The 24,899-nt window shown below is 53.4% G+C and overlaps 2 protein-coding genes across 6 annotated transcripts; one reads left to right on the top strand and one right to left on the bottom strand.

Moving 5' to 3' along the window:
• Nucleotides 1–237: 237 nt before the first annotated feature.
• On the bottom strand, nucleotides 238–17,465 carry NCOA5 (nuclear receptor coactivator 5). Of its 3 annotated transcripts, none has more exons than XM_062623726.1 (10): nucleotides 17,331–17,465; nucleotides 14,928–15,114; nucleotides 14,330–14,437; nucleotides 10,379–10,445; nucleotides 6,760–7,110; nucleotides 6,378–6,493; nucleotides 6,133–6,259; nucleotides 4,078–4,277; nucleotides 1,823–2,146; nucleotides 238–1,413 (listed from the first exon to the last, which is right to left on the bottom strand). In XM_062623726.1, exons 2-10 carry the CDS (start codon nucleotides 15,088–15,090, stop codon nucleotides 770–772), a joined length of 2,100 nt encoding a protein of 699 aa, XP_062479710.1. In that variant the 5' UTR covers nucleotides 15,091–15,114; nucleotides 17,331–17,465; the 3' UTR covers nucleotides 238–769. The 3 variants fall into 3 exon arrangements, with proteins under 3 accessions (XP_062479710.1, XP_062479711.1, XP_062479712.1); XM_062623727.1 differs by lacking the exon at nucleotides 17,331–17,465 and adding an exon at nucleotides 17,316–17,321; XM_062623728.1 differs by lacking the exons at nucleotides 14,330–14,437; nucleotides 14,928–15,114; nucleotides 17,331–17,465 and adding an exon at nucleotides 9,879–10,280 and having other exon boundaries at nucleotides 10,379–10,443.
• A 927-nt stretch (nucleotides 17,466–18,392) lies between these two features.
• Nucleotides 18,393–23,565, top strand: CD40 (CD40 molecule). Of its 3 annotated transcripts, none has more exons than XM_062623725.1 (9): nucleotides 18,393–18,830; nucleotides 19,975–20,056; nucleotides 20,610–20,735; nucleotides 20,827–20,970; nucleotides 21,170–21,269; nucleotides 22,179–22,240; nucleotides 22,483–22,584; nucleotides 22,786–22,811; nucleotides 23,056–23,563. In XM_062623725.1, exons 1-9 carry the CDS (start codon nucleotides 18,783–18,785, stop codon nucleotides 23,209–23,211), a joined length of 846 nt encoding a protein of 281 aa, XP_062479709.1. In that variant the 5' UTR covers nucleotides 18,393–18,782; the 3' UTR covers nucleotides 23,212–23,563. The 3 variants fall into 3 exon arrangements, with proteins under 3 accessions (XP_062479709.1, XP_062479707.1, XP_062479706.1); XM_062623723.1 differs by having other exon boundaries at nucleotides 18,775–18,830; nucleotides 20,199–20,735; nucleotides 23,056–23,565; XM_062623722.1 differs by having other exon boundaries at nucleotides 18,808–18,830; nucleotides 20,171–20,735; nucleotides 23,056–23,565.
• The last annotated feature ends 1,334 nt before the right edge of the window (nucleotides 23,566–24,899 follow it).

Here is a 24,899-nt window from a genome sequence, read left to right as displayed (position 1 = left end):
AGATGAGAGGAAATTTATACACCAAATTTAACAGATCAATCTTAACACCAACTGCTGAGTGCAGGAAAACTGACAGCCCATTTCAAATCTCTGCCTTGGCTGGAAGCTCATTTCAGATCTGCCACAGTACTGGAGCCAAAGCTGCTGCTTTCCATGGGCTGGGTGTGATGAGCAGCACTCCTGTCGGGACACTCCAGCAAGGGAAGTCCATACAGTGCGGTCCTGGGTGACTGAGTAGGGTCAGGCATGTATTCCATGAGTTCAGCTCTAATGCTACCACTGGACCTTCCAACTGGCTTATGTGTCATAAAAAAAAAATAAAAATTGAAAAAAGAAACCCAAAGAAAAACAGTGCCCACTCTGAGGAGGTGCGTCTCCAAGAGGCCAGTCAGGTTCTGTCCAGTCCCCTGTTTCTTCAAAACCATTGACCCAAAACTATACTGAGACCATTCAAGACCAGGCTGCACCTCAACATGGAGATGCACCAGGTGCTGGAAGCGAGAAAAATGCAGCAGGGCCATCACTGCAGCAGCTTCTGGGACTGGACAACACAACCGACTATCAAAAGCAGCTCCTGCCACCAGGGGATCAGAGCACGCTTCTCCAGACACTGCCAGCCAGAGCACAGTGCCACCGGGGTACGCTCTCACCAACTGGAGAGCACATGCATATCCAGGGGCATTTGTCCCGTGTCAAGGACAGGAAACTCTTTAAACAAGTATAAGTATGGAATGGCAAAGGGAGGGGGAAAGGGCCTGACAGCTCAGCTTTAGTAGTGTCGCTGGTATGAACCCATAGGTTGCTGGGCTGAGGACCCTGCTCGCCCCTGGGCCACTGTTTGGCTCACTAAGTGAGAGAGTGCAGGACCACTCTGGATAAGGGTGTCCAAGGCTTTCTGCACACTGGGGTTGTCGAAGTTGATACCAGAAGATACTGGCCTTGGAGCAGGTACATTGCTAGGTGCAGGGAGGCGATTCTGGTGCTGACCATAGAGCGACTGAGCTTGTGGAGGAGCTCCAGGCCTTGGACCTGCATTTCTTGAAGGGCCTTGGAGAGCAGGAATCTGTGTGCTTGGAGTCGGCAATCTCTGCTGAGCCTGGTTTAAGTTTCCAGCACCCATCTGTGCTGGGCGGGCCTGGCCACTGCCCATGCTAGCAAAGTTCTGGCTTGGTGTGCTGCCCGACGTGCCGGCAGCGGCTGCGGGAGTGCTGTTGGCCACTGCTGCTGCCCCACTGTTGAAGAGACTGAGGATTTTTGCCTGAAGCTCCTGCTGAGGATTAGAAGAGGACACTGGAACAGAAGGAGCAGAGACCAGAGGCTGTGCACCCTGATGAGCTTGATTGCTTGGAAGGCTGGACTGACCACCCAGAGATGATCCTGAAGGTGCCCCCAAAGACTGTCTTGACATGGGTGCTGGGAAAGAAAGGGAAGAGGGTTAAAGCTCTGCACATGCCCGTGAAGGGACACCTAAAGAAAACTCATGAAACAGCTACCAAAGCCACAAGACTCAGTGAATACCCTCCTCTGAACAGGAGAGCTGCACAGCTCTGGGGAACCCAAACCACTCTGCAGAGCTGTTGCTCTGCTTGAGCAGCCAAACAAGTTATGGCAGCTCCATCGCTTCCTGAGAGAATCCAGCATAAAAGTTCTTTCACATGAAAGATCTGAATGGTCTCAGCTGCCCCAGGGCCATGCCCATTTCAGCAAACTGGGGTGCTGGGTGAGGCAGTTATGGCACTAGGACTTCTCTGGAATCCCGGTACCTTCCCTGTCCCAGCCCAGAGGGAGCAGACACCGCACCACCGGTGGCCCCGAGCCTCACCCTGCAGGGCCTCGGTGCTGCCCCTCAGCAGCCGCTCCTTCCGGTCCCTCAGGTAGTTGATCACTTTGTCCATCTCCTCGGCAGTCAGGTAGCGGTTGTCTGCCAGCAGGTTCAGGAGAGTCTGGATCGCCGGGGGGTGACTCCCCCGGGCCCCCTCGTCCCCAGGGCCCGCGCGCTCCCGCTCCTGCAGGACAGCCTCATCTGCCATCTTGGCCGCCTGCCGGGCGATCTCGTCACGCTCCTTCTCCCGACACTCCGTTTTGTAGCGCTCGTAATTCCTGGCCACCAGCAGCATGGCATCCACCTGGGGCATGTTGCGGTGCTCTGCACGACGGAAAGCAAAGGAGGGTAACAGGAGGTGCCTTGCCTCGTGCACACCAGCACGTCTCAGTCAGCAGGCGAGGACTGCAGGCACAGAGTTGGGAAGCTTCCCAGGCACACAGTAACACCTCCATTTGCTAAGCCAACAACAGGCTCAAGGCTATCACCCAGCAAGGCCATCCCTTCCTTCCGCAGCTCAGGGCTCTGACAAGATACTGGATCAGACCCATTTAAGAAGGGACAGCAGCTCCCTCTACCTCTCACGTTAAGTTCTCTGTCCTCTAAGAAGAGATTTCCAGCCGCTAAACCCTCGGGCAGATCCCAAACTTGTCCTCTGAAGGCTGTGAAAGCTTTCCGGAGGAGGACAGCAGCAGGAATACTTGGTTCTGTACTGCCAACCCCTCAATAAGGTGTGTGTACACAGGAGGTGGGGAGGAGAGCACTGGCTCAAGGTCACATTGCTGCTTATGTTTACTACTCAGGGGCAGTAAGCAGCAATCAAGCTCTACAATGCAACCAGTAATGGCCAATTGCAACACTCTTTGGTGTTTTGTGCAGCTGCTTTTTGAAGTTTTCGAGGTCATTATTTCCACCTCACAAAGCACAGACACAAACAATGCCCTGAACACAGCTTTATGCAGGGAAATAAAAAGAGCCTTCACATTCCAAAGAGTGCCCAAAGCTCTGAGCACTTTTCACACCTGCAGAACATTAATTCCTGGCACCCATTTCCTCCTAACAGGAAAGTGGGGTTCATTTTAACATTATGCTTTGCACCAGTGGTGAAAGAGTTCCCTGAAACTGATGTGAACGCAAAGTTGGCTGTGTGTGGTTCAAGTGAGCATGTTTCATCTCTAGAAAGAGCTGTGGATGAGCTGGGGTTCTTATCAGATGTGATACACCATTAGATCCAGAAAAGAAGGTAAACTTTGTGGGAGGATGGGTGTTAACCAAAGGACTTAAGAGTTAAAACCAAGGGCAGTGGAAAGCCCAGTGAAGTGTGTGAGCTGTATTTCTGCACAAGTTAGGGAACCCTCTTACCATGTCTGCACCCCATGCTAAAGAAACCTAGGCTTCCTCAGTCAGTGAGCACTCAAAAAGCAGTGCCTGTGCATTCAGATGTTTACTCTCCCTGATGAACCTCACAAAACACTACTTGAGAACACAGTAAGGGAGCAATAACCTCCCAAAGCTCAAGTGCAGCCTCACAAGCCCCATGTGTAAACAGAGGATGTGCAGAGCCTTCTATGAGAGCACAGGCTGCTCTCCAAAATCACATTCTGATGAGACTTGTTTTAATACCTACACCCACCCTCACAACCACCAAGTCACACCTTGGGATGAAGTGATGTGACAAGTGTAAGCAGCGCTCAGAAGGTGGTGTGCATAGACCCAACACCTTTATAGTCCAGTCTTTTTAGAACCCTTTCCAGTTTCATGACTGGATCTTTACCTTGCCCACACACGTGATCATTATCCTGTTTTCCTTAAATTACATTTGGTTTTAAAATCTGTCCTGTAATTTGCCATATTCCAAACATGCTCTCCTTCAGAACAACAAGTGATAACCTGAGTCTGGACTGGTCTTACTCAGAAATCTGCCAGGGCAATGCCGTCATTTCTAGAGCTGGGGCTCACAGCTTGCCCTCAGATGCAAAGGCTGGTGGTATTAGGTGCTGAGAATGCAGCACCTGAGATTCCCTCTTGGTAGAAATAAAACAGTCCTCTTTTGACAAGGGACAAATAAAGTATTATGGAAACTTGTAAATAACAATATTCACATTTATGACATGGTGTTAAGTCATTAATAACTACTTATGTCACAGCAAGGATGAACCTTGTCCTGTGTGATTCTGCTCAAAAGTGCTCTGAAGCAGCACTTGGAGTGGTTCAAAGCAAACACACAACTACAGAGCCTATTGAGACCTCAGTACCTTGTGGGGTGCCAAACATGATGTTAACAGTGCAAGAGCGGTGAACTTGATGCTGTTGGGTGATGACAATGGCAAAAGGAGACCCTCCTCTGCTCACATCGTCCAGGGCTTGCGTCAGTGACATCTCTGTGTTGAGGAAGATCAGGTCCACTACCATGCCCAGATCCCGCACTTTCCGCCCCACTGACTCCGCATACTCCCTACCACAAAGCAAAGCCAGTGAGTTTAACACGTCAGTCACACAGAAACAGAAACCCTGGCACACCCACCCTCGCTGTCACCTCAGATTCGCTGCTCTGACGGCTTGCCAAATCTCACAGTGTGTAACAGGACAGTATTACACCAACCTCATTACAGTGATGCAAGAGCCCTTGTTTTGATCTGAATAAGTCATTTCAGTTTAACTGAAATAAATTACAAATCAAACCTTAGCTTAGCTGAGAAACAGTGTTTGCAAAAGGATTTACACTATTATAGACTGGTTTGCATATAAATGTGTTTAAACTGAACTCATTAAGTGAGTTAATTTATGCCCACAGGAATCTAAGGGGCAAATAGCAGAGCAGCCAACCTACAGAAGTTACTTGTGCTACATTCAGCATCTTAACTGTTCAAATGTGCCTTATTCCTTATTTCTTGCTCATTTGTTCTACCTGCTGCTTTCTGCTCTAGCCCAGCATCAACACAGCATCTATGAATCCACTGTTCTTGTATCCTCTCTCCTGCAGTCTAGTCTGTGCGCACCCACGCCTTCTGAAAGAGGTTTAGTTCATCATCTTTGGATGTGAACACTGTTAACAATGACAAAAACTGTTCCCCCTCAGCTGTCTTTCTAAGGATTTCTAAGTTACATGGACCATGTACCCAAGTCATTTAGGAGTCCCCTTTAACAGTTCTATAGTAGGTGACATCATTGCTTCAATACCCAACACTTATTACATGCTCCAGCTCTTAAGGTTTCTAGCTGTTAGAGACCAAAATGATCCTCAGGTTATTAAGCTGGTCCTCTTGAACAAAAAATTTCTCCCTATATCAAGTACAATAACTTGTGCCCTATTAGAATATCTTCTAAAGACTTTTAGTCACCAAGGGATAAACAATCTATAATTTCCTTTCAAGATTTGTTCCAATAGGCAATCAACTCCATTAAAAGCAAAACACAGTTTATTTCTAGTTTCACTGCTACCCTTGTTCCCATTTCCTGTTCTGTCTTCCACCACCAGGCCAGGCAAGCACCAGCTCTGCTTTTCTGCCGCACAGATAGAGCAGAGTGAAATAAAACTAACACTTGATCTTTTTTCTGCAGGGCTACAGAGACAGAGCCTTACATCTCCCCTTGACAAACACTTTCACTAGACTCCAGGCCAAGTCTATGATTTATTTACTATTTTCTATTCTTCAATGTATTTATGTGTAAAGCTGTAGACATCGGAGTGGTGCCATCATTACAGCCCCCCCTCCCACTGTACCAGGCACAGATGTGCCCCCCTGTTCCCAGTCCAGTGCTTGGGCTGCCTCAGGAGCTCGCCCTGGTTACTACTCACATGTGCTCCGACACCGCTCATGACTGGCAGCAGTGATTTTGTATTTCTTGCACGTTAGATTGGCAGTGATGACAGGTATCTGTCCTAGTAACCAGTGTGACAGGAGCTCTGAAACTAACACCCCCACGACTCCCTCAACACCTGCTCTGCACTATGTGCTGGTTGGCACATATGAGTAAGTTCTGTATCACTCAACCCATGAATAGCAAGTACAGACTGCTATAACCTGTCACGGCAGTAGGCTGATATGAAGAGTAAGTAGAAAAGTAACAGGAGAAGGTATAGTGACAGGTGACAAGAAAGAAATAAAAGTAAAGTACAAGATACAACATTTCTCCACCTCATCAACCTATGTTCCCAGAACAGCAACAGGCGCTGTGGCTTTCCAAGGGCTCTAAAGCCACATCCTTCAAAAACAACTAGCAAGACAAAAAGCCTCAAAGCAGGACTAAGTTTAGTTCTATTTTCTTTTACCATGCGATAATAAAATTTGTCATAACTGTTTCCTTACTTTGTCTGTTTATTCACCACGATCACAGAACAATCCACGGGTCTCTCTGCATCAAAACGTCTCTTGATTTCCTCGTAGTACTGACGGTACAGCTCCTCCCGGCGCCGCTCCTCACGCTTCAGGCGCTCTGAAAGCCAGGCCCAGGGACAGAACACATGATGCCTTCAGCTCAAGATACCACAGCATCTCCCGCACCCTCCAGCGGGAGATGTCAATCTGCCCATTACAACGTTACAGGTACTCACCATCTGAATTCACTGGTGCTCTGTCAAAATGCTCTTTGTAACGGTCGTAGTAAGAGTCGTCCTTCCGCCGACAGTAGTCTTCGAAGCGAATGTAACGGTCATAGGATTCATCTCGCCTGCAACGTTTACAGAAGCAGCAAAGGTTTCCATGCTCCAGCACCAGCTCAGGCAATAACTTTGGCCAATGCAGCACACGCAAACCCTCCTTGATTTCAATTCTGGAGTACCCACCTGCTCCCCACAAGACTCAAAGCAGGCACCCAACTGTCCCCAGCTGGAGCAATTTCCTGATCTTAGATGCCTGATACCACTCAATCCGGCACAGCCATTGAGGCAGGAACACCATAAAATGTGTTGGCAAATACAATCCCAGGGAAATTACCTGTACAAAGGGTCCCGAGGGTCTCTCATATCCCGTGGATCCCTCACATCTCGTGGATTTCTCATATCCCGTGGATCCCTGTATCGATCATACAGCGGCTCCCGTGGGTCACGAAGGTCTCGAACATCACGAGGGTCCCGCAGGTCTCTTGGATCCCTGATGTCCCGGGGGTCCCGCAGGTCCCGGGGGTCCCTGTGGTCTCTGGCATCACGCATGTCTCTAGCTCGAATGTCTCGAGTGTCTCTGGAATCTCGGCCATTTCTACCATCTCTGGGGTCTCTCCGTGGGCTCCCCCGAAGAGGGGAGCGGTCACGTCTGGTGTCTCGGCCATCCCCGTAGGCATAGGGCTCCCTGAGGAAAACACCAGTCCATTAGACTGCTAATGACACCAGTACAATTACCCCTAGATCTCTTACCTGAGGTGCCAAAGCAGTTGAATCCTCCCTCCTAACCCACCATAGCAAGAACTGCCCCAAAACCTTATTTGTTGAAGCAGCGTGGAGAAGCTTTTAACTGCAATATTTCTCATACCAAACAAGACCCAGACAGCTACTTAATGAAGCATCACTAAAAGTGTAGAGCACCTGTGGAAGAAGTTAACAGGCACCTGAGAAAACACCATTTCAAGGCCTCCAGCCTCATAACTATTAAATGTGCTTTTGCAAGTTCTTTGAGAGCATTCAAGGTGCTGGAGCCCAATACCCACAGATCTGCAGTAGCCAGGAGCATTCATGGGATCCATTAAGTTCACCAGTCAATGACAGCAGAATACCTGAAATAATCTGTTATTGTCATACGATTAAAAAAGGAGTTTGCTGTGACCAAAGGCACTGCAGCTTCCATGTTGTGGTTGGGTTACTGCTACCAGCAGAAAGCAGTGACAGCGGCCGCCGTGTCCTGCACTGGAAGGGAGAGTCTCTGTACAAAGCCAGTCTTATACGTATGATGGCCCTGTTAAGGGGGTACCAAACCCCACCAGCACCACATCCTCAGCAGCAACAGCTTCTCTGTTGTATCTGAATGATCCATCTCATTCAGACTTTGTACTGCATTGTCTTCGGAGGAAAGGAAGAATAACATCCCAGTCTTCAACTTTTCCCCAAAAAGTAGGTTTTTTTCCAGGTCATATTTTGTTTTCCAGAAAAAAAAACCACATCAATTCACTGCAGTCTAAGCCAAACAGAAAAAAAAACTTGTAGAGAAACTATTGAGACTCAAGTGTTCAGAATGTTCTTTCCCCAAGATACTGACAGCCATCAGAAGAAACCCAGCTTTTTGAATCTTTTTATTTCCAAAACTTGACAGACATTTAGAGTCCTCTATCAGTATAATCCAGGTTAGGAAAGACAAGCAGAACACAAGTCTGCTTCCACTATGGTGCATTCACGTGGTAGTCACCTGGAGAGAACAGCAGGAGTAGCGAGTCAGATGTGTCCAAGTTCATTGTCAGGCAGAGACAGATGTGAAGAGCCTGTGCATGGATTTGGGTGGTTACACCCAGCTGTGCTGGGAGGCACACAGAAGCACTGGCATTCCCTGCTTTTATGTCAGGTATGAAACAAACTTCAGGACAACTACAGAGGTGCCACCAAGAACACACATAGTGTCCTCCTGTGAAAGAAACACTATTGGCATACACACAAGTGCAAACTCCCTCAGCCTCCTGGACACACAGATCCACTTCTCTGTGATCTGTATTGAAACCACATCATATGAGATACATTGTCCTTGTCCCCTTCCCCCCCCAGCCTACAGTGAACCATGGCAGAAGCTCAGGGGAAATTTCCCACTTGCTCTAATGGATACTGAGTACCTGGTCATTCTGTAGCTGCAGAACTACAGCAAAACAGCCAGATGCAGCAGGATTGTTTGGCATAGGACATTTATTCCAGCTGGAAGTGGAGTGACCAGAACAGGCCACATCCACTATTTGCAGAGACAAATAGATCCAGAACGAGAACCGCATAACTGCCACAGAAGCACAGACATGGCGTGGATTTCCTGTGCTCCCCCTCACTGTCAGGCTGCTTGCAGAGAGGCAGCAGCACAAAGGCACAGTGGCCTTCTGCACCTCCATCACCACAGTCTGACTCCTACCACATCAGCCCCGCTGGCCACGTCTGCTCAGGACTCAGCACTGTGGCACAGGAATCCACCGCTGTCATTCACACACCTGCAGCATGGACCAGGTCCATTATCCACGCCCAGGACTTTGATGCCCACAGTGCTGCTTGGGACTGGTGCTAGTGACATGGGATGGCCATGATGTCTGCAGTGCCAGCTGGAATCCAGTGCCTGTCTCAGCGGCACCACAGCCTTCGACATGCTCATGCAGCTTCAGTGCTCCTTGGGGGCCTTGATGTGGCCATCTGCTCTTGCACACGCAGGATGACACGGGTCCCAGTGCATCGGGACCTGCTGTTTTTCCCCTCCCAGTGTGGTCTGAGGACCAACGCTCATGGCATCAGAGCCTGAGGCCAAAGACATGCCATCAGTGCCGGCTGCCCATGTACCTGCAGTGTGCTTGGGGTCCTTGTGCCAGCACTGAGCACACCTCACACGGCCCAGGCCCAAGGCTTGGATGTTTACAGATGTGTAATGGGACCCCCCAGCTGTGTGGCCAAAGTGGTTCCTGTAGCATGATGGTCTCTGCAAGTGCATTCGGCCCTGTGCAGGCTAAGTGCAGCACATATAAAAGACCTAGATGATGCCAACTATTGCAGCTATGCATTTGCTGCTTTTTTTTTTTGGTGGCAGATGTTTTTCTGGCTGCACTTTTTCCTCATTTTTTTTTTGTAATTTAACAGGTCAAGTTCATAGACCACGCCAGACATGTCAGGGCTTGATAACCTTCAAGTCCAACAAGAAACAGTGTGGAAAGCTTCACAGTACAGGCACAGAAGATGCACACTTCACACCAAGCTACCACCACAGCACATCTTTATGTGCTCCCAGTAGTGCCATGGAAAGGAACCTGAAGTTGCCCTCCTGTGACAGGACAGTCTGTGTCTTCTCCACTTGCCTGTGACTTCACACATGGAGGAGGTGCAGGAGTGGCACGCGCTGTGCCTACCGAGGGACGGAAAATGACGAGAAGCTGGCAGGTGCCCATCACTAACCTGGCTCCAGGTCCTGGCAGACAGGACAGTGCAAGAGAGATGTTTGCTCTCTTGTGCTTCACTCGTATGTTCTTTTCCAGTCTCATTTCAGCACTAGAAGCTTCTGACATCAGAAGAGACAAGATCCTGAAGTCCTCTGCAGCATGGCACTGGGAATACTACGGCCCAGTAGCATTCCCTAGATATGCCCCGGCTTCTCTGACACTTGAGGCAGGAGAGAACATCAAATGTATTCTTCCTCACAAGTCCCCTACAACTTTTGCTGCAAAACATCACACTTAGCTGCAGTCACAGCAGCAGACACAAGGTTTTCCTCATGCCTCCTGAGGTGCCAGTGCCAGAAGGCCCCCGAGAGCTGCAGCAGCCACGTCCCAGCTGTCTCACTTGAGTGTCGCCGTCTGACTGGGGGTGGCCGTGGGGGAGACAAACACATTTAGCACAGGCGACTGGGCTCACGCCCTGACCTTCCTACTACAACTCACTGCTTCCAGGTACTTTACCTTCGTGCCGGACTGGACCTTGATGAAGCCTTATTCATATTTCTTCTTTCCACTGCTTTATTAATATCTGTAAAGAATAATCAACCCATCTGTTCAATGCTATGGAACAAAAAAAATATCATCAGCACAATTCAAATGAAAGCAACTTAAGCTCAACAACATCCAGATGGTGCAAGAAAATCCATTCAGCAGAGAGACATTGTCACTTTGACAATTTTTTATTAAGTTTAGACAGTACAACATAATGAAATGTTCATGTATTTCTGCCTTCAAAATAGGGTGGACAGCCTGGGTAGAGTTTTAACCCTTTATGTTCAGGCCCACATGCAGACTCTTCATTCCATAAGAGAATCTCTTTCTTCTGCAGTCTATGAGCGAGCAGAAAGCAACTCATGGACTCTAGGAGAAAAAGCAGAGTCTGAAAACCTCCAAGAAAGGAAGCTGATAGTCAGCACAGTCTCAAGTTCCCAGCCAGACCTGCTCAACAGAGCATACTGCTACCCTTATTGAGAACATGGGGGCTCTCAAGTGGCACATGCAACTGCATCCCAAGGCATGGCTGCAGCCTCCACTCAGTGAGCGGGATCCAGGGAGCCTGAGGCACAAGCTTCTGGGGAAGGTCAACATGACGCATTCAAAGCACCACTGTTAACACGATGCAAAGTGATGCAACAGATCAGAAACTGAGAACTGGTTGGCTTCTGAGCACCTCCATGAAAATCACCATGAAGTCAAATACAAAGAAGTAAGAGAACTGGATAAACAGAGTCTTGTCCTCAACTAGAAAAAAATGAAGCTGCCCAGAACTGGAAGGGACCGATTTGTTCTACTGTGAGGAAACAAAGCGTTTGGTAACAGCTGACTGAGGATGAAATAAGACACTGGAGAGGGGGCAAGAACAGACAGAAATGTCTTCAGATGTTTTTTCAGATGTTTCAGAGCCTTTAAAGGACACAAACAAAACCAACCCAAGTTGTATCTGCTTCCCAAGAGCCTATCAACAATTAAAGAAGTCCGATTAGCTGTTTGTATTAGCTCCTTTCAAAGCTCTTGCAAGAGAATAAACATGCCGCTTGGCTTTAGTAAGACTCAGTCTTATCTTTTGCAGCTTCATAAATGATCCTTTAGAACTTCCAGTTACAGGATCTGTCCTAAGCTTTGCTCCCGTTGTCCACCAAGGAGCAGCTTGTTCTCTTTTTTGGGGGGAGAGAAGCAAGTGCAGCCTGAACCTGAACTGCAGCACCAGAGCACTCAACACCACAGAGCAGTCCCCAGAATCAATCCCCAGGATCGGCTGCATTCTTGCCTGCTGTCACAAACTTTGATGGGCATTTATTCCCTACATAGCTTTAGCCATTAAAGATAATTAAAACACTTCAATGTGTTTGTGGAAGCATTAGTATAATGCAACACTGGAGTTGAACTCTCCCAAAGTCTTTTACCGACTTGCGTCCTTAGCAGTTAATATTTAATGCTCATGCAGTGTAACTGAAGCAACTCTTCTCCTTGCATTTATTTTTTAGTTGAGATTTTCGTCCCCTTAAAGGCAAGTGTTATCTTTAAGCAAGACACTATCTGCTTTCTTTGGTTTAAGATTATTTTTATTCTTTTATGATGCCATTGCCGACACCTATCAGGATTTTTACACTCAAAACCATACATTACTTGGAAAAAAAAAAAATCTGAACAAAAATATTTTCCTAGAAGAAAAAAAACCACCTTTGACAGGGACCCTCTTCTGGTGCAAAAAGAACAGATTTAATAACATTTTATTTAATGCTAACAGCATTTACAGGTTAAGTATGTGAACAGTGACAAAACTTCAGAGAAAAAAAGAAAGTCTTCTGTCCTGCAGGGTTCTGAGGTGACAGGGCCACTGCAGTGACCTCCTGAATGAACACGGGTGACAAGAGAGCCTTGAATCACATTCCTATCTCAAGTGCAGCAGTGGCATTGAGCTCAAGCTTATCTTTTAGCAGAACATTCAATTCCAATTTAAAAGTTTTCAGAGCACAGAAAGCACCAAAGCTTCAGTGAGTTATTCCAGAAGTCAATTACTTTGCTGCTGAAGAAAACTATTTATTTCCATTTAAGGATTTGTCATGCCTAAGCCTACTAGATTAAAACTTGCTTATCTTCAGGTCTGTCTGTTACACAGATCACATCACTCCTTTATCTCAAGACTTTTGCTAGGACTTGTTCTTCAGCTCTTTAAGCCTTCTTCAAGTTTTTCTGAGGCTTCTCCCATTTAGCACTATCCTCTTTGAAACAGGCATACCAGATCTGAACACAGTATTCCAGCAGTATACCCCAGGTAGCAAACCCTCCCTGCTTACAAAGCTGCTTTGTACAGCCAGGAATGACAAAAGCACTCTTGCTGGATGCAGATCTTCCCTTCTGGGTTTAGTGAGAGCTCAGCTCTGCCTGCATCCAGCTTAGGAAGAAGTCCAGGTCATTTCACCACCAGTAACTCCATCTTCATTATTTCATTCTCTTTCTGAAACATGATTGTCTTTTGTCCCCAAGTCACTTATAAAAGCACTGCATGGCCAGGAATCAGTTTTTCCAGAACACCACTCAAAGCACTGAGCAATTTCATCTATATTACACTGAGCTCCATTTAACCCTATGTTGGTTTTAATTGTTTAGCTGCTTAATCAAACCAAACATCTTACAGAAGCCTTTACATCAACACTGCTCTCTCAGCCATAAAGCTCCCAGTATCAGTGGAGTAAGAGGTAGGATTTCTTTTGATTTGCATTAATGAATTCCCTTCTCAGTGGGTGTCAGGTGGAAGAATTCCTTTGTTATCAGGGGCTGATGCCTTGCTTGTCCCACTTACACTGCTGACTGGCACATCTACAGCGCTCTGCTATGGCCCTGGAAAATCCCTGGTTTTCCCAAGGCTTGTAGGAAAACAACAGGAACAGCCTAGGCAGGTCTGCACTGAGCCTCAAATACAAGAGATTTAAACTTTTTGAGAGGTCCAGTTTTGGTAGCTGCTGCTCTACCTTTTCAATTTTGCTACTGAAATGCAATTTATATTAAAGCTCCTTGTGCCTCTTCAAAGAGAGACAGCAGAAACTGAGGACCAAGTGGTCTTTCCAGTTAGAAACCGTTATCATTCCCTGACAGTTACACCTCAGCTTCTAAAGCAGCTGCAGTTGTTCCTGCTTAAACTTATAGACTTAGACAACAGTGGCCATAACTTCTTCTTGTATCCTTCTACCCTCCTTGTCTGTTTGCCTGCATTTCCATCTTGAGGCTTGGGCTTGTCACTCTACACACACCTTCCCACAAGTCATCGTTTAATGCTCCTTTCATTCCTTTCTAAGTCAAACTGTTTGTCTTCAAATTAGCACAGGTTTACTTCAAGAGTAATTTTTTTTGCTTGCATGTAACAGATTACTCAGCTTTCTAACAATTTGCTCCTGTTCAAGTTTGCTCCCAGTACATTTAGCTGAATTATTTTTATCTTTATGAAAATGACCTCTTTAAAGCACCTGGTACTTACACACTGCTTTCAGACTGACAAGTGCAAACCCACCCAAGATTACTGGGCTCACAAGCTGCTGAGTGCTGTGACCAATTCCTGAGCCTGCCAAGAAGAACCAGTGCTGCTCTACAAATGTTTTTAAATGTTTTAAAACTACATGCATGAGGTTGTAATGAGCACTGCCTAGGGCTAGAGCAGCCTCTTGCACAGGGCAGCAGACCTTTTCAAACACTAACACACAAAGGTAAGCTCAGAGTAAGACCTAGGTAGGAAGGTGAAACACACAGCACTTACAGCAAGTAACTGAAGGGAAATACATAGCTACTAAAAGTGATTTGAGTCTAACACCAGGCAAGTGTCACATAAGGATCTTTCTGGAGAGCTTTAGAACAAGAGCACTCTCTACTGGGATGCATGCTGGGGTCAGTGGGAGAGCACGGAGCAGTTTTCCTTACCTAATCTATACCCTTTATAAAGGCGGCCCTTCTCCCCGTCCAGAGCGGCCTGGACATCCTCCAGACGGTCGTACTGCACGAACCCATAGCCATGGTACATGCTGAGGGCTGGAAAAGGCAACAGCAGGGCAAGACTGGTTACAACCAGGGGACACCATCAACCCACGCCCAGGCCACCGCTTAACCCCCAGCCAAGAAACCACTGCAAGTTTCCTGGGAAAACCACATCCACCAGGATCAAAATGCAGAGCTTAAAGGCTCTGAAATGCATTTCATAGATCCACTGCCTTCTGACAAGGCAGTGAGCAAAATACAGCCTGTGATGTGACCAAGATTTGATTAAGAGACTATGAAGTTACTTGAAAGAGTCTTGTAACATCATACTGCAAACCCAAAGCCGAAATGTAGCTGATACACACACGTTACATCTCAGCTGTGCTGAAGGAATCCCTTTTTCAGACAAAGTTATCACTGAAAGGTCACTTTTTAGGAACAGGATTAGTCACTCCTCCCATCATCAGCAAATACCATTTGACAAGCATGAAAGTGGTATTTCTGAGTTCCCAGGCACAAAAAGGCATAAAGATAAAATACTAACCCCTGATTTTGCCATATTTTGAAAATATCTCTTCCATTTCTTCACGAGTCATGTGGTCTGTGGGCAAATTGCCGACAAAAAGTCTTCTCTCCAAGTCCTGGGGGTTGGTGCTGTTGGTGAAGTCGCTCTGTTTGATGCTATTGCTCTTGCGCCCTCGAGCCATTTTGCTGTCGTCCCAAATGCAACTCTTCGCAAAAAAGAAAAAGGGCCATGCACATCACGTGTGTCACTGCAACCCCACACACCAAACCGGGCATTCAACTGGACTGCTTTGTGGCTGGAAACCAACCAAGGCTTCGCAACGTAAATGACACTCCAGGGGAATCCTAGCCCACGGATACAGAGCTCTGGGAAGAACATGTACTGAGGCTTTTCACTTGGGATTTTCTGCAATACTGAAAGGCACCAACCCCAATTATTTCACAGACAAGTTTTAATGGTTTAACTCCAAAGTAAGATACAAATAAAACTCATTTTCCATTAACACACCTTGACTTTAAGCTTTTCAGAACACCCATTTCTTCAGTCCACTGATAACCAGAGTTGAAGTCTATGCAGTATTTTAACACGCAGAAAGGAAACACTCATCACAACATTGCATAACCCAAAGATTTCAATACAGGCTTTGAGCAAGACACCAGGAAGCACTGCCCAAATGCTCCAAGGGACCACACCTGGATTGCTTCACTGCATGTGGAATCTTGGCTTTCAGTGCCAAAATGCAGTTTCTCATTCAGCCCCTGGGGAACAGCACGTCCTCGGCCCCATCCAGGTGTGGGCTCCCACAGAAGGCGGGTCCACATGGGAATTTGGGGACCCCCATGGAAGCGCCATGCCCCTTCCCCACCACCACAGCCCACTGTGGACCCCGCCGCCACAGAGCAGGCACTGCACAAACTCACGCAGAGCTCCACAGCAAAACCACCCCGGCAAACAGAACCCACCACAACCCCCACCACAGCAACCAACCCCCACCCAGACCCACTGCCTAGCTTAAGAGTCACCATTACATAAAGCTTAAAAAACCCCAGAAACACTGAAACTTTCAAGATGAACTTGAAAGACTGAATGCTATTTAATGAAGTTCCCATACTTCCTAAACGTCCATCTACAGGAAAGCAAGATGGGATTTCCATTTACAACATGCAAGAAACCTGGGAAAAAAGCTGAACTCGAGTGTATCAACAGGAGCTACTCCCGGTAACCAGCCAACACCTAACCCACATTTGTTACAATTTACAACTAGTCTCTAAATAAACAAGTCAAATGCCTAAAAATATAAACAACTTTAGGTAAATACTTTGCAAGAGTTTCCCACGTGAAGAAACCAGGGAGCTACTTTCCCACTTGCAGGTCACTTTCAAACCAAAGCAATAACTCAGCTGGATAGGTTGAATTACTGAAGAACTTCCATACAAGAGCATTTACTGCCTCCTACCATTTTCCACTTGCCAAATTGCATAGTTAGGAGCCATTTAGCAACCAGAAGACCAGAACAACTGACTGTTGTCCAAGCTTCGGGCACACTGAACCAGGTGAACCGATTTCCACATTAAGCCTTTCCTATGAATGCAGCCAGAGGCCAACTCTGAGCCGAGGTGGTTTCAAGGTGCCAATCCCCTGTGCAGAAACCCACGGCCAGGTTTGTACACGCGGCCAGTCCCAGCCAGCTCGGGTGCAGTAAGCCCTCGGGAAGTGAACCAAAGCCACGTTTCCCTAAAAAACTTATATTTAAACCCAAAGTCATTTATTAACAGCACTACAGCTTCAGAAAGCGAGACACAACGGATGTAACTAACTAACACAACGGAAGGGGACACACAGGCCCGCAGGAGGTTCCCGGGCAAGGCAGCAGCAGTGACTGCAGCCGCCACCGACATGAAGGGGGCGAGGAGCAGCGTCCTTCAAGGCTCCGGCAGCCCCGAAGCCAGGCCCGGCCCGGGAGGCCGCTGTCGGCGGCCCTCCCTCAGCCTCGCTCGCACCGGGACCCCGCACCGGGACCGCAAGCGAGGGTAGAGGTACCTGTGCGGAAAGCGGGTAGCAGGCCCTGCCGAACGCCCCACCGGCGGCCACAGGCCTCGCACCCGGCCGCCGCGGGCCGAGCTCGCCACCAGAGTTACGAGGAATCCACCTGCGGCAACCACCGGCCCGGCAGCATGCGCTTTTGAGCCCCGTTACCCCTGCGACACCGACCCGCCCCGGGGCAGCTCCCAGCGAACCCGCGCTCCCGCTCCTCAGGAGCGGCGAGGCGTATGCGCGGCCGGCCCGCAGGCCGCAGGGCACGCCCGACCAGGCCCGGCCCAGCCCCGCCTGGCAGCCGGGAGGGACCCGGCCCCCCGGGAGGGCTCACCGAGCGCGCCGCAGCCGCGGGGCCGCCGCAGTACTCACCGCCGCGCCGGGCACCGCCACCGCCGCCGCCGCCGCCAGGACAAAGGCGCCAACCGCCGCTGCCGTACGGCGCCGTCGCGACTACGATGCTCCACGCTTTACGACGCAAGGCGCTGACGTGCCGCCCGCTGCCATGCCTGCCGCGGCGAGGGCCCGGCGCGCGGGGCTGCACGTCCCGCCTGGCTCCCGGCATGCCCCGCGAGGCGCCGCCGCACGGCACGCTGGGACTCGTAGTTCCGCGGAGGGCGAGGCGCGAGGCCGCTGGGTGGCGCAATCAGATCTCGCGCGGGGCGAGGCGGGACCGGGACCGGCGCCGCCGCACCCGCGCCCCGGTGCCTGCTTCCCTGCCGGGCGGCTCCTGCCGGGCTCCGCCGCTCGTCCTGCGCGCGGCCGGTGCCCGGGGCTGCGGGACTTCCCCTGCCGGCCCCGCGGGAGCCAGGCACAAAAATCCCCCCCGGCTTCGCCTCCAGGGCTCTGCCCTCGGCGCTCCCCCGGGACCCATCGTGCTCTCGAGTGACTCAGTTCTGGGAAGTGACGGCGGGATGGGGAAACCGCCGCTCCCGCCCGCCAGCACCAGGGCAGGGGGCACCGGCGGAGGCCGCACGTGGCACGCAGCCCCCAGGCCAGGGCTGAGGCAGCGGCTGTGGTCACTGCGGTGCTGTCACGGTGCAGCACAGGGGGGACAGGGCACGGGGAGGTGCGGAGGAACCGCCGGTCCCTGCCAGGCCATGGCGAGAAAGGGTTCCGGGAAAGCCTCTCTAACAGGAGGGGAGCCTGGAACTTCCCAGGGACCACACCGGGGGACTCCTGAGGGAGCTGAGGCAGGGGCGGGCTGGCGGTCCCCAGCACAGCCGGGCCTGCGGCACTTTGGCCCGTTCCCGTTTCGGGCTGGTACATTTACGGGAACTGGTCTGGAGGCCAGAGCCTGCGGGCAGCCGTGAGGGGCTCTCCAGGGCCACAGCGCGGGGTTACCGCTGGGAAGGTGAAGTGAAACCTTGAACTTGTCTCAGTTCTGTCTCTGGTGGAACCAGAACATGCACTTCTCTCACCATGGCCCACAGCCAACTCCTGCCTCTGCTGGCACCTCCTTTTCCTGGGAGACACCGGCAGGGCAGCGGCTCCGTGGGGCTGGCAGGAGCCCCTCTCCCACCTCCAGCCTTACCAGGACATTCCCGTGCAGCCGCTGCCCAGGGACCCCCAGCCTCAGCGGCTCTGCCGAGGGACCGGACAGGTCCCGGGTCCCGGTAGGGATGGCTGCTACCCCGGCGGGGATAGGGCCGGGGTGCGGGAGAGCCGGCGGGGAGCTGTGCCCCGCGCCCCCCCCCGCCCCGGCCGTGCGGCGCCGGGGCTGCCCGGGCCCGAGAGCCGGTCGGGGCTTCCCCGAGGGCGGCCCAACGCCGTTTCCTGGGCGGGAACGGGACAAGGCGTTATAGGGCGGGCGGTCGGTCGGACGCGGGGTGCGACATCATGCAGAGGCTGGGGCTAGTGGGGCTGCTCGGCGCGGCGCTGCTGGGGGTGAGTGGGGCCGGGGCACGGGCATGGGCTGGGGTAGTGGCAGCGGCCGTTCCCCCTTCCCTCGGGCCGAGCCCCGGCCCGCAGCCGCCCGGCTTTCCGGGAAGGGGCACGGTCCGGCCCTTCACCTCGGCGCGGCCCACCCCGGAGGGAGGCCCACGGCCGGGGCCGTGCCCGCGGCGGCAGAGCGGGAGGTGGCACCGGCAGCGCTGCCGCCCGAGCCGAGCCGGCCGGGTCCGACCCGCTCGAACTCCGCACCGGAGCCGGGCTCGTCAAGGCGGCTCCCGTCCGGCCCAACTCGGCTTCGCCTTCCTCCGAGGAGCGGGGCCCGCCCGGGGCAGGGAGGAGGGACCTGCGGGCACGGACGGACAGCGTCGGGCTCCAGAGCACCGCCGGGCCCTGAGAGGCTGCGGGGCGCAGGGAGGGGGCCGCCTGAGCCCCTTCCACTTCCCTTTCTGCTCACTGTCACCGTGCGGGGCGGCAGCGCCGGCTCCCCTCTGCCAGCTCGGGCGTACCCCGAGGCGCCCCGTGGGGTCTCAGCACCCCTCATGCCCACAGCCCCGCAGTCACCTCGCTTGAGGGATTTGCTGGAGACCCCGTCCTGCTCCCTGGGGTGGCTGGGCTCAGCGGCAGCGTGGGGTTTGCTCTGTGCGGTGGTCTGATGCTGTGGGTGCCCTGCACCCGTACTGGCCCGAGGTCCCATTACCTGCCTGCTCTCCATTCTTCCCGGTGCCCACACACCCCTGGTAGTAGGCGCATGGAAGTCCGCTGTACGTGCCCTGGGGCTTTTCCTGCCCCTCAGGCGGATGCATCAGCCTTGGGAAAGGGCTGGCAGCTCTCTGGGCACGGGAGGCTCTGTTAACACCGCTGCTGCTGTGCAGGACCCTGTTGGCAGTGGCACAGGGCAATGTGCAATCGTCATCTGATAGGAAATCTGGGGAATCGCTGCCACCCCACTTCAAAGAGCACTGGTGGCATGAGGCAGCGCCGGTGGCTCTGCTGCGGTCTGTGGTTAGCACAGGCAGGGCAGGAGCAGTGCTGAGAAGCCCTCGCCTCGGGATGTGAGCTAGCTCCCATGTGCTTGCAGAAGCAAGGAGGTGCTGAAGCACTGAGGAGCACCCTGAATTCCAGGTCTTGTTTCTTCCAGTGCTGGAAGCCTGGTGATGCTGTCAGATGCTTTGATAAGCAGTATGAATACAGAGGCAGGTGCTGCAACCGGTGTCATCCAGGTACGGAGACCCCTTCCCCTTCCTGTACCCCAGGGCCTGACTGTACCAGGACCCACAGCTGGACCACAGTAGAGCACAGCTCAGCATGACTGAGCTCCTCCACCCCACGGGCAGCTTCACCTCTGTGTCACTCCAGTGCTAGAGCAACTGGGAGCCTCACGGGTGCTCTGGGAGACCCCCTGGACTTCCCCGAATCTGCCACAACTCTCTTGGGACTGTCTGTGCTCCTGCAGCTGCAGGACCCCAGGGCACAGGCAGCTTGCAGGGAGACTGCTGCCACTGCCAAATTGTGATGTTATTTTCAGCTCCTGCTTTTACTGCAGATCATTTCCCAGCCCCTAAAGGCAGTGAATGCCCCCCCACCCCGTGCTCTCCTGCCCCAGCACCAATCACCCCTCCCCAGTGGGGAGCTGGTCCCTGCAGCCCTGGCTGCCAGAGCAGCATCAGCACTCACCGTTGCCAGTGCTCCCATCTCCCACTAGCAGAGCTACTGCCTGGGGAGGAGGAAGCCCCCTTGCTCCTCCTCACGCCCTTCTCACTTCCTCTATTGCAGGGGAAAAGCTGGTCTCTGAATGCAGTGACACAGAGGACTCTATCTGCACCCCCTGTGAGAGTGGCCACTACCAGCGGAGCTGGACCAAGGAGAAGCATTGTGCCCCCCATGATATCTGTGAAGACAGTAAGTGCTGCCCATGCCCACCGGCCCCACTGTCCCCCCAGGCTCACCCACCCGTGCCTCACCTCACCTCGCCCCTGCTCCCTTTGCCCAGACACTGGCCTCATCGTGAAGACGCATGGCAACGCAACGCACAACACGGTGTGCCAGTGCCGGGCCGGCACGCACTGCTCCGACGCCAGCTGCCAGACCTGCGTGGAGAACCAGCCCTGCCAGCGTGGCTTCGGCTTCGTGGCGGGTGAGTCCGACCAGCTCATCCCTCTCAGCAGCCCCGGCAGCGCTGACCTCAGGTCCTCCAGGGGAAGGGGGGCTCCCTCAGCGAGGTGCCCCTCGCAGGGCTCCAGCAGCACTTTGCCTGCTGCTGTGCCTGGCAGCATTGCCACAGCCCCTCGCTCCCACTTCCCACGCTGACCTTCCTGCAACCTCTGCTCCTCCAGCCAAAGCCATGGCCCGGATGACATCCCCCTGTGAGCCCTGTGCAGAAGGCACCTTCTCCAATGTCTCTTCCAAAACAGAGCCGTGCCATCCCTGGACAAGGTATTGTCTCAGTGCTGACCACATCGTCCACCTATCCCCAGCTGTTCGCTATCCCTCTGAGCACATCCTCTGCTGCCAGCCTCTTCAGTGGCCTTGGGGAGCAGATGGCTGGGCAGTCTGAGTGACACAGTGTCAGGCTGGCATAGGAGCAGAGCTATGAGTGTGGTGGGGCCCAGGGTGGCAGGCTGAGCTCGAGGCAGACATCCAGGAGCTTGTGACCATCTCTCTGCATGTGTGCAGAGTGCTCACCCCTTCAGGGATGTCCACCCTGTCATCTGCACTGGGGAGCAAGGGATGAGGGGTTTTGGGGATCCCCAGTGCCCTGTCCAGGCTCTCCCTTGCAGCACTCCTTGACTCATCAGCTGGGGCACCAGCCCTGAGGACTTTGGCTTTGAGGATACCATGGGCTGGCAGGTCATCTATGTCTTTAGAAAGCTGCTTGAGGGTTAATTGCACTCATGGTAGAAACATTAGCCTTATTTCCAGGCTGAATTAGTCTTGCTTCAGCTGCCAGCCATTGGATTTCACTTTGCTTTTATCTGTGCCCAGAAATTACCTCCCCACAGAGACACTTATAGCCTGTCATCAAGTCCCTTCCTGGCTGTTCTGCAGGAGCTGTGGTTTCTGAGCCCTGCATCTCCCTGGACCGGGCAGGTCTCAGGTGTCTGCTTCTTCCTGTGCCTTGTCCCCAGACTTGTCCCTATCTTCAGCAGTTTCAACACCTCTAGACCAGGACCATGCTGTGGGGCCCTGCTGTGTACCTGGTCTCCCCATCACGCAGCACTGGCTCCTGGACACTCATCCCCCTGGAGCCTGGCAGGCTTGGTGCAGGTCATGCAGCAGCTGCTCCTGGTCAGGCTTCCCATGTGCCCAGGCTGCTGTGGTTACACGGTCTTGTTCTTCCTACAGCTGTGAGGAAAAAGGGCTGATGGTGAAGGTGAAAGGGACCAACGCCTCAGATGTCATCTGTGGTAAGTGCCTAGTGCCAGGCTGATGCAGAGCAGAGATCTGGTGCTCCTACAGCAATGGGAGGAGCTGGCCTGGCTCGTAAGTGTTTTGGAGAGAGCAGGGTCTGACTGTGGTGCCAGCACAATCCTTCCGTCTCCTGTCTGTCCCCGTGAGGCATCCCTGCGGGACTGGCCCTGGAGAAAGGCAGCTCTGGGTACTTGGTGTCTTGGTGCTGCACGGTGCCTCACTGGCTGTCTCCTCACAGAGTCGGGCAGGCGGTCCTCGCTCTCGGTGCTCATCCCCATTGCTGCCGTGGCTGTCCCATGCCTCGTGGTCATCTCCATCTACTGCTACCTGGTGCACAGGGGTAAGGGGCTGCCTTGGCCAGTGTGACCTCATGGGGCTCAGGAGCTGAGAAGGGGGCATGGTGGCAGCTCTGCCAAAAGCGGGGCAGCCCCTCTGGGAACACTGCTGGGACACGGCTGCCCCAGCCCCATGCCCTACCGGGTCAGCATGGCAGGAATGCTCTGCCCTGACTGTCACCTTCTCTGTCCCTCTTTCCATCCAGATCCCAAGCAACAGATGCAGAAACAGGTGAGTCCAGAGCCACCCTCCAGCAGCGGGTTGGGGTCCCTTCTGGGCACAGCCAGAGGTGTGCCAGCAGCAGAGCTGGGGCTGTGGCTCTGCAGTGCAAGGGGCACACGGGGGTGCTGCTGGCAAATACAGAGAAGGGGGACGCTCACAGGGTGAGGTTCTGCCCTGCATGGCAGCGGAGCAGGAACCTGTGGAAAGCCATGGGGGGTGAACCTGCCTATCCCTGGCTTCTGCCCCTGTGCAGGGAAAACCTGGGAAGCCCGAGGAGAACCTGGAGACACATCAGCCCACTGAGGAGTGGGAGGATCCCTTCCCTGTGCAGGAGACGTTGCTCAGGTGCCAGCCCGTGGCACAGGAGGACGGCAAGGAGAGCCGCATCGCCGAGCAGGAGAGGCTGTGAAGGGGCCGGGCGCTGCGCCGGCCACCAGCGCGCACCGGGGCCAGCGCCATCTCCTCTGTTCCCGCTCCAGCCTGGGAGAAGTGTGGCACCTGGGCTGGCCACAGGCGCTCTGACACCGCAGCAGAGCACGGCGCGGCCAGCGCCACCGAGGCCCCACAGCAGCGCCCGTGCTGCGGCAGAGCAGCGCCCCGCTGCCGGCACCGGGACGCGGAGCGGAGCCCGCTGCCGCGGCAGAGCACGGCCGCTGACGCCGAGACCCTGCGGCGGGGCCCGGTCAGGCCGAGAACCGGAGCGGCGAGTGCGGGACCGGGGCGCCCCGCGCTGCCGCCGGCTCCGCGCGGACAAGGGCAGCCCGCGCTGCCGCGCCCGTCCCGCCGCGCTCGTCTCAGCGGGACCGGGGCCACGGCCGCGCGCGTGGCGGCCGGCAGGCGGCGCTGCTGCACCGGCGGCGGTGGGGCGGCCCCGCGCCCCCGGCCCCGCGGCAGGGGCGGCCCCAGCGCGGCCGCGGTGCCGTGCGCGGTCCGGGCCCCTGCAGCTCCGCGCGCCTCGCCCCGCCGTGGGGGCCCGCGCCAGTGCGGGGCGCTGGGGGCTGCAGAGGAGCCGCCGCGCACCCTGACTCACGGGCGTGGCGCTGGACGGCGGCAGCACCGAGCCCGGGGCAGGACCCGGGCAGCAGGCGCCGTGGCAGCCCGTGACCCGCCACCACCGGAGGGCATGCGGCAGGGCGTAGGAGGGGCCATAAATCCCAGAGCCAGAAGCAGCCGGAACAGAGTGACTTTTACTGTGTGGCAGTGGCACATTATTTAAGCCTCCTCTTAAAACCTAATGTTAGGTTTGAGAAGGGAGGTAAAGGCACGGCAACATCTTCTGCTCAGGGCTCTGTGCTCTTGGCAGTGCTGGTGGAACGGTCCCAGGATGGGCAGCGTCCCCTTGACACAAGAGCCCAGTGAACAAACACCCTGTCCTGGGGACAGGTATGAGCCTGATTCCCGCTGGCATCAGCACGTGGGCAAGAGACCCAGAGCCTCTGCCCCCAAACAGCACCTCCACAGACCAGCCCTTCTGGCTCCTGACCTCCCCCAGTGCCGACCCCTCCCTGCCCACATACAGCGTGTTCAACACCTGCTCCCATGTCAGACATGTGCCTTCTCATTAGCGGGTCTGTCCCCCAGAGTGAGAAGGGGAACGCATGAGATCTAATTGAATGTAACTAATTATTCACTCTGAAAATGCTCTGTTTAAATGGGATTGTGAGGGACAGAATTACTCATTCTGAAAAGGGGAGAGAAAGAAAGACAGAGATAAAACGGAGGCGAATGCTGGAGCTGCAGCTCACTCTCTCTCTGCAGAATACCAATTACTGGATGAAGTGATTGTATAAATCTTTACCAAGTGAACGAACTGTGCTAGTCACTTACTCTTGTCCTCTTATTATAAGGAAGCAATGAAAAATCATCCCACTCTCCAGTCCAGTTAAGAGCTCCCAGTTGCTGTCTCAGATGCTGCCTGCAAGCTCATCCCGGTGCTTTCCCAGTGTGGGTGTCCTGCAGTGACAGGGCTGAGCCAGGAAGCGTAGCACTCCTGCACCCCAGCGAGCAGCAGTGACTGCCTGTGACCTGTGGCTCCTGCCCCAGAGCTGGAGCCAGTGATGCCATGCAGCTCCAAAGGGACATGGGCTGCTTGAGGGC

The sequence above is a fragment of the Pezoporus occidentalis genome, unplaced genomic scaffold (genome assembly GCF_034315485.1).
Source record: "Pezoporus occidentalis ecotype Australia unplaced genomic scaffold, CSIRO_AGI_Poc_V1 ctg259, whole genome shotgun sequence".
Classification (NCBI taxonomy): Eukaryota; Metazoa; Chordata; class Aves; order Psittaciformes; family Psittacidae; genus Pezoporus; species Pezoporus occidentalis.
The sequence above is the reverse complement of the archived record's forward strand: the minus strand, read 5'-3'. Positions and strand labels throughout refer to the sequence as shown.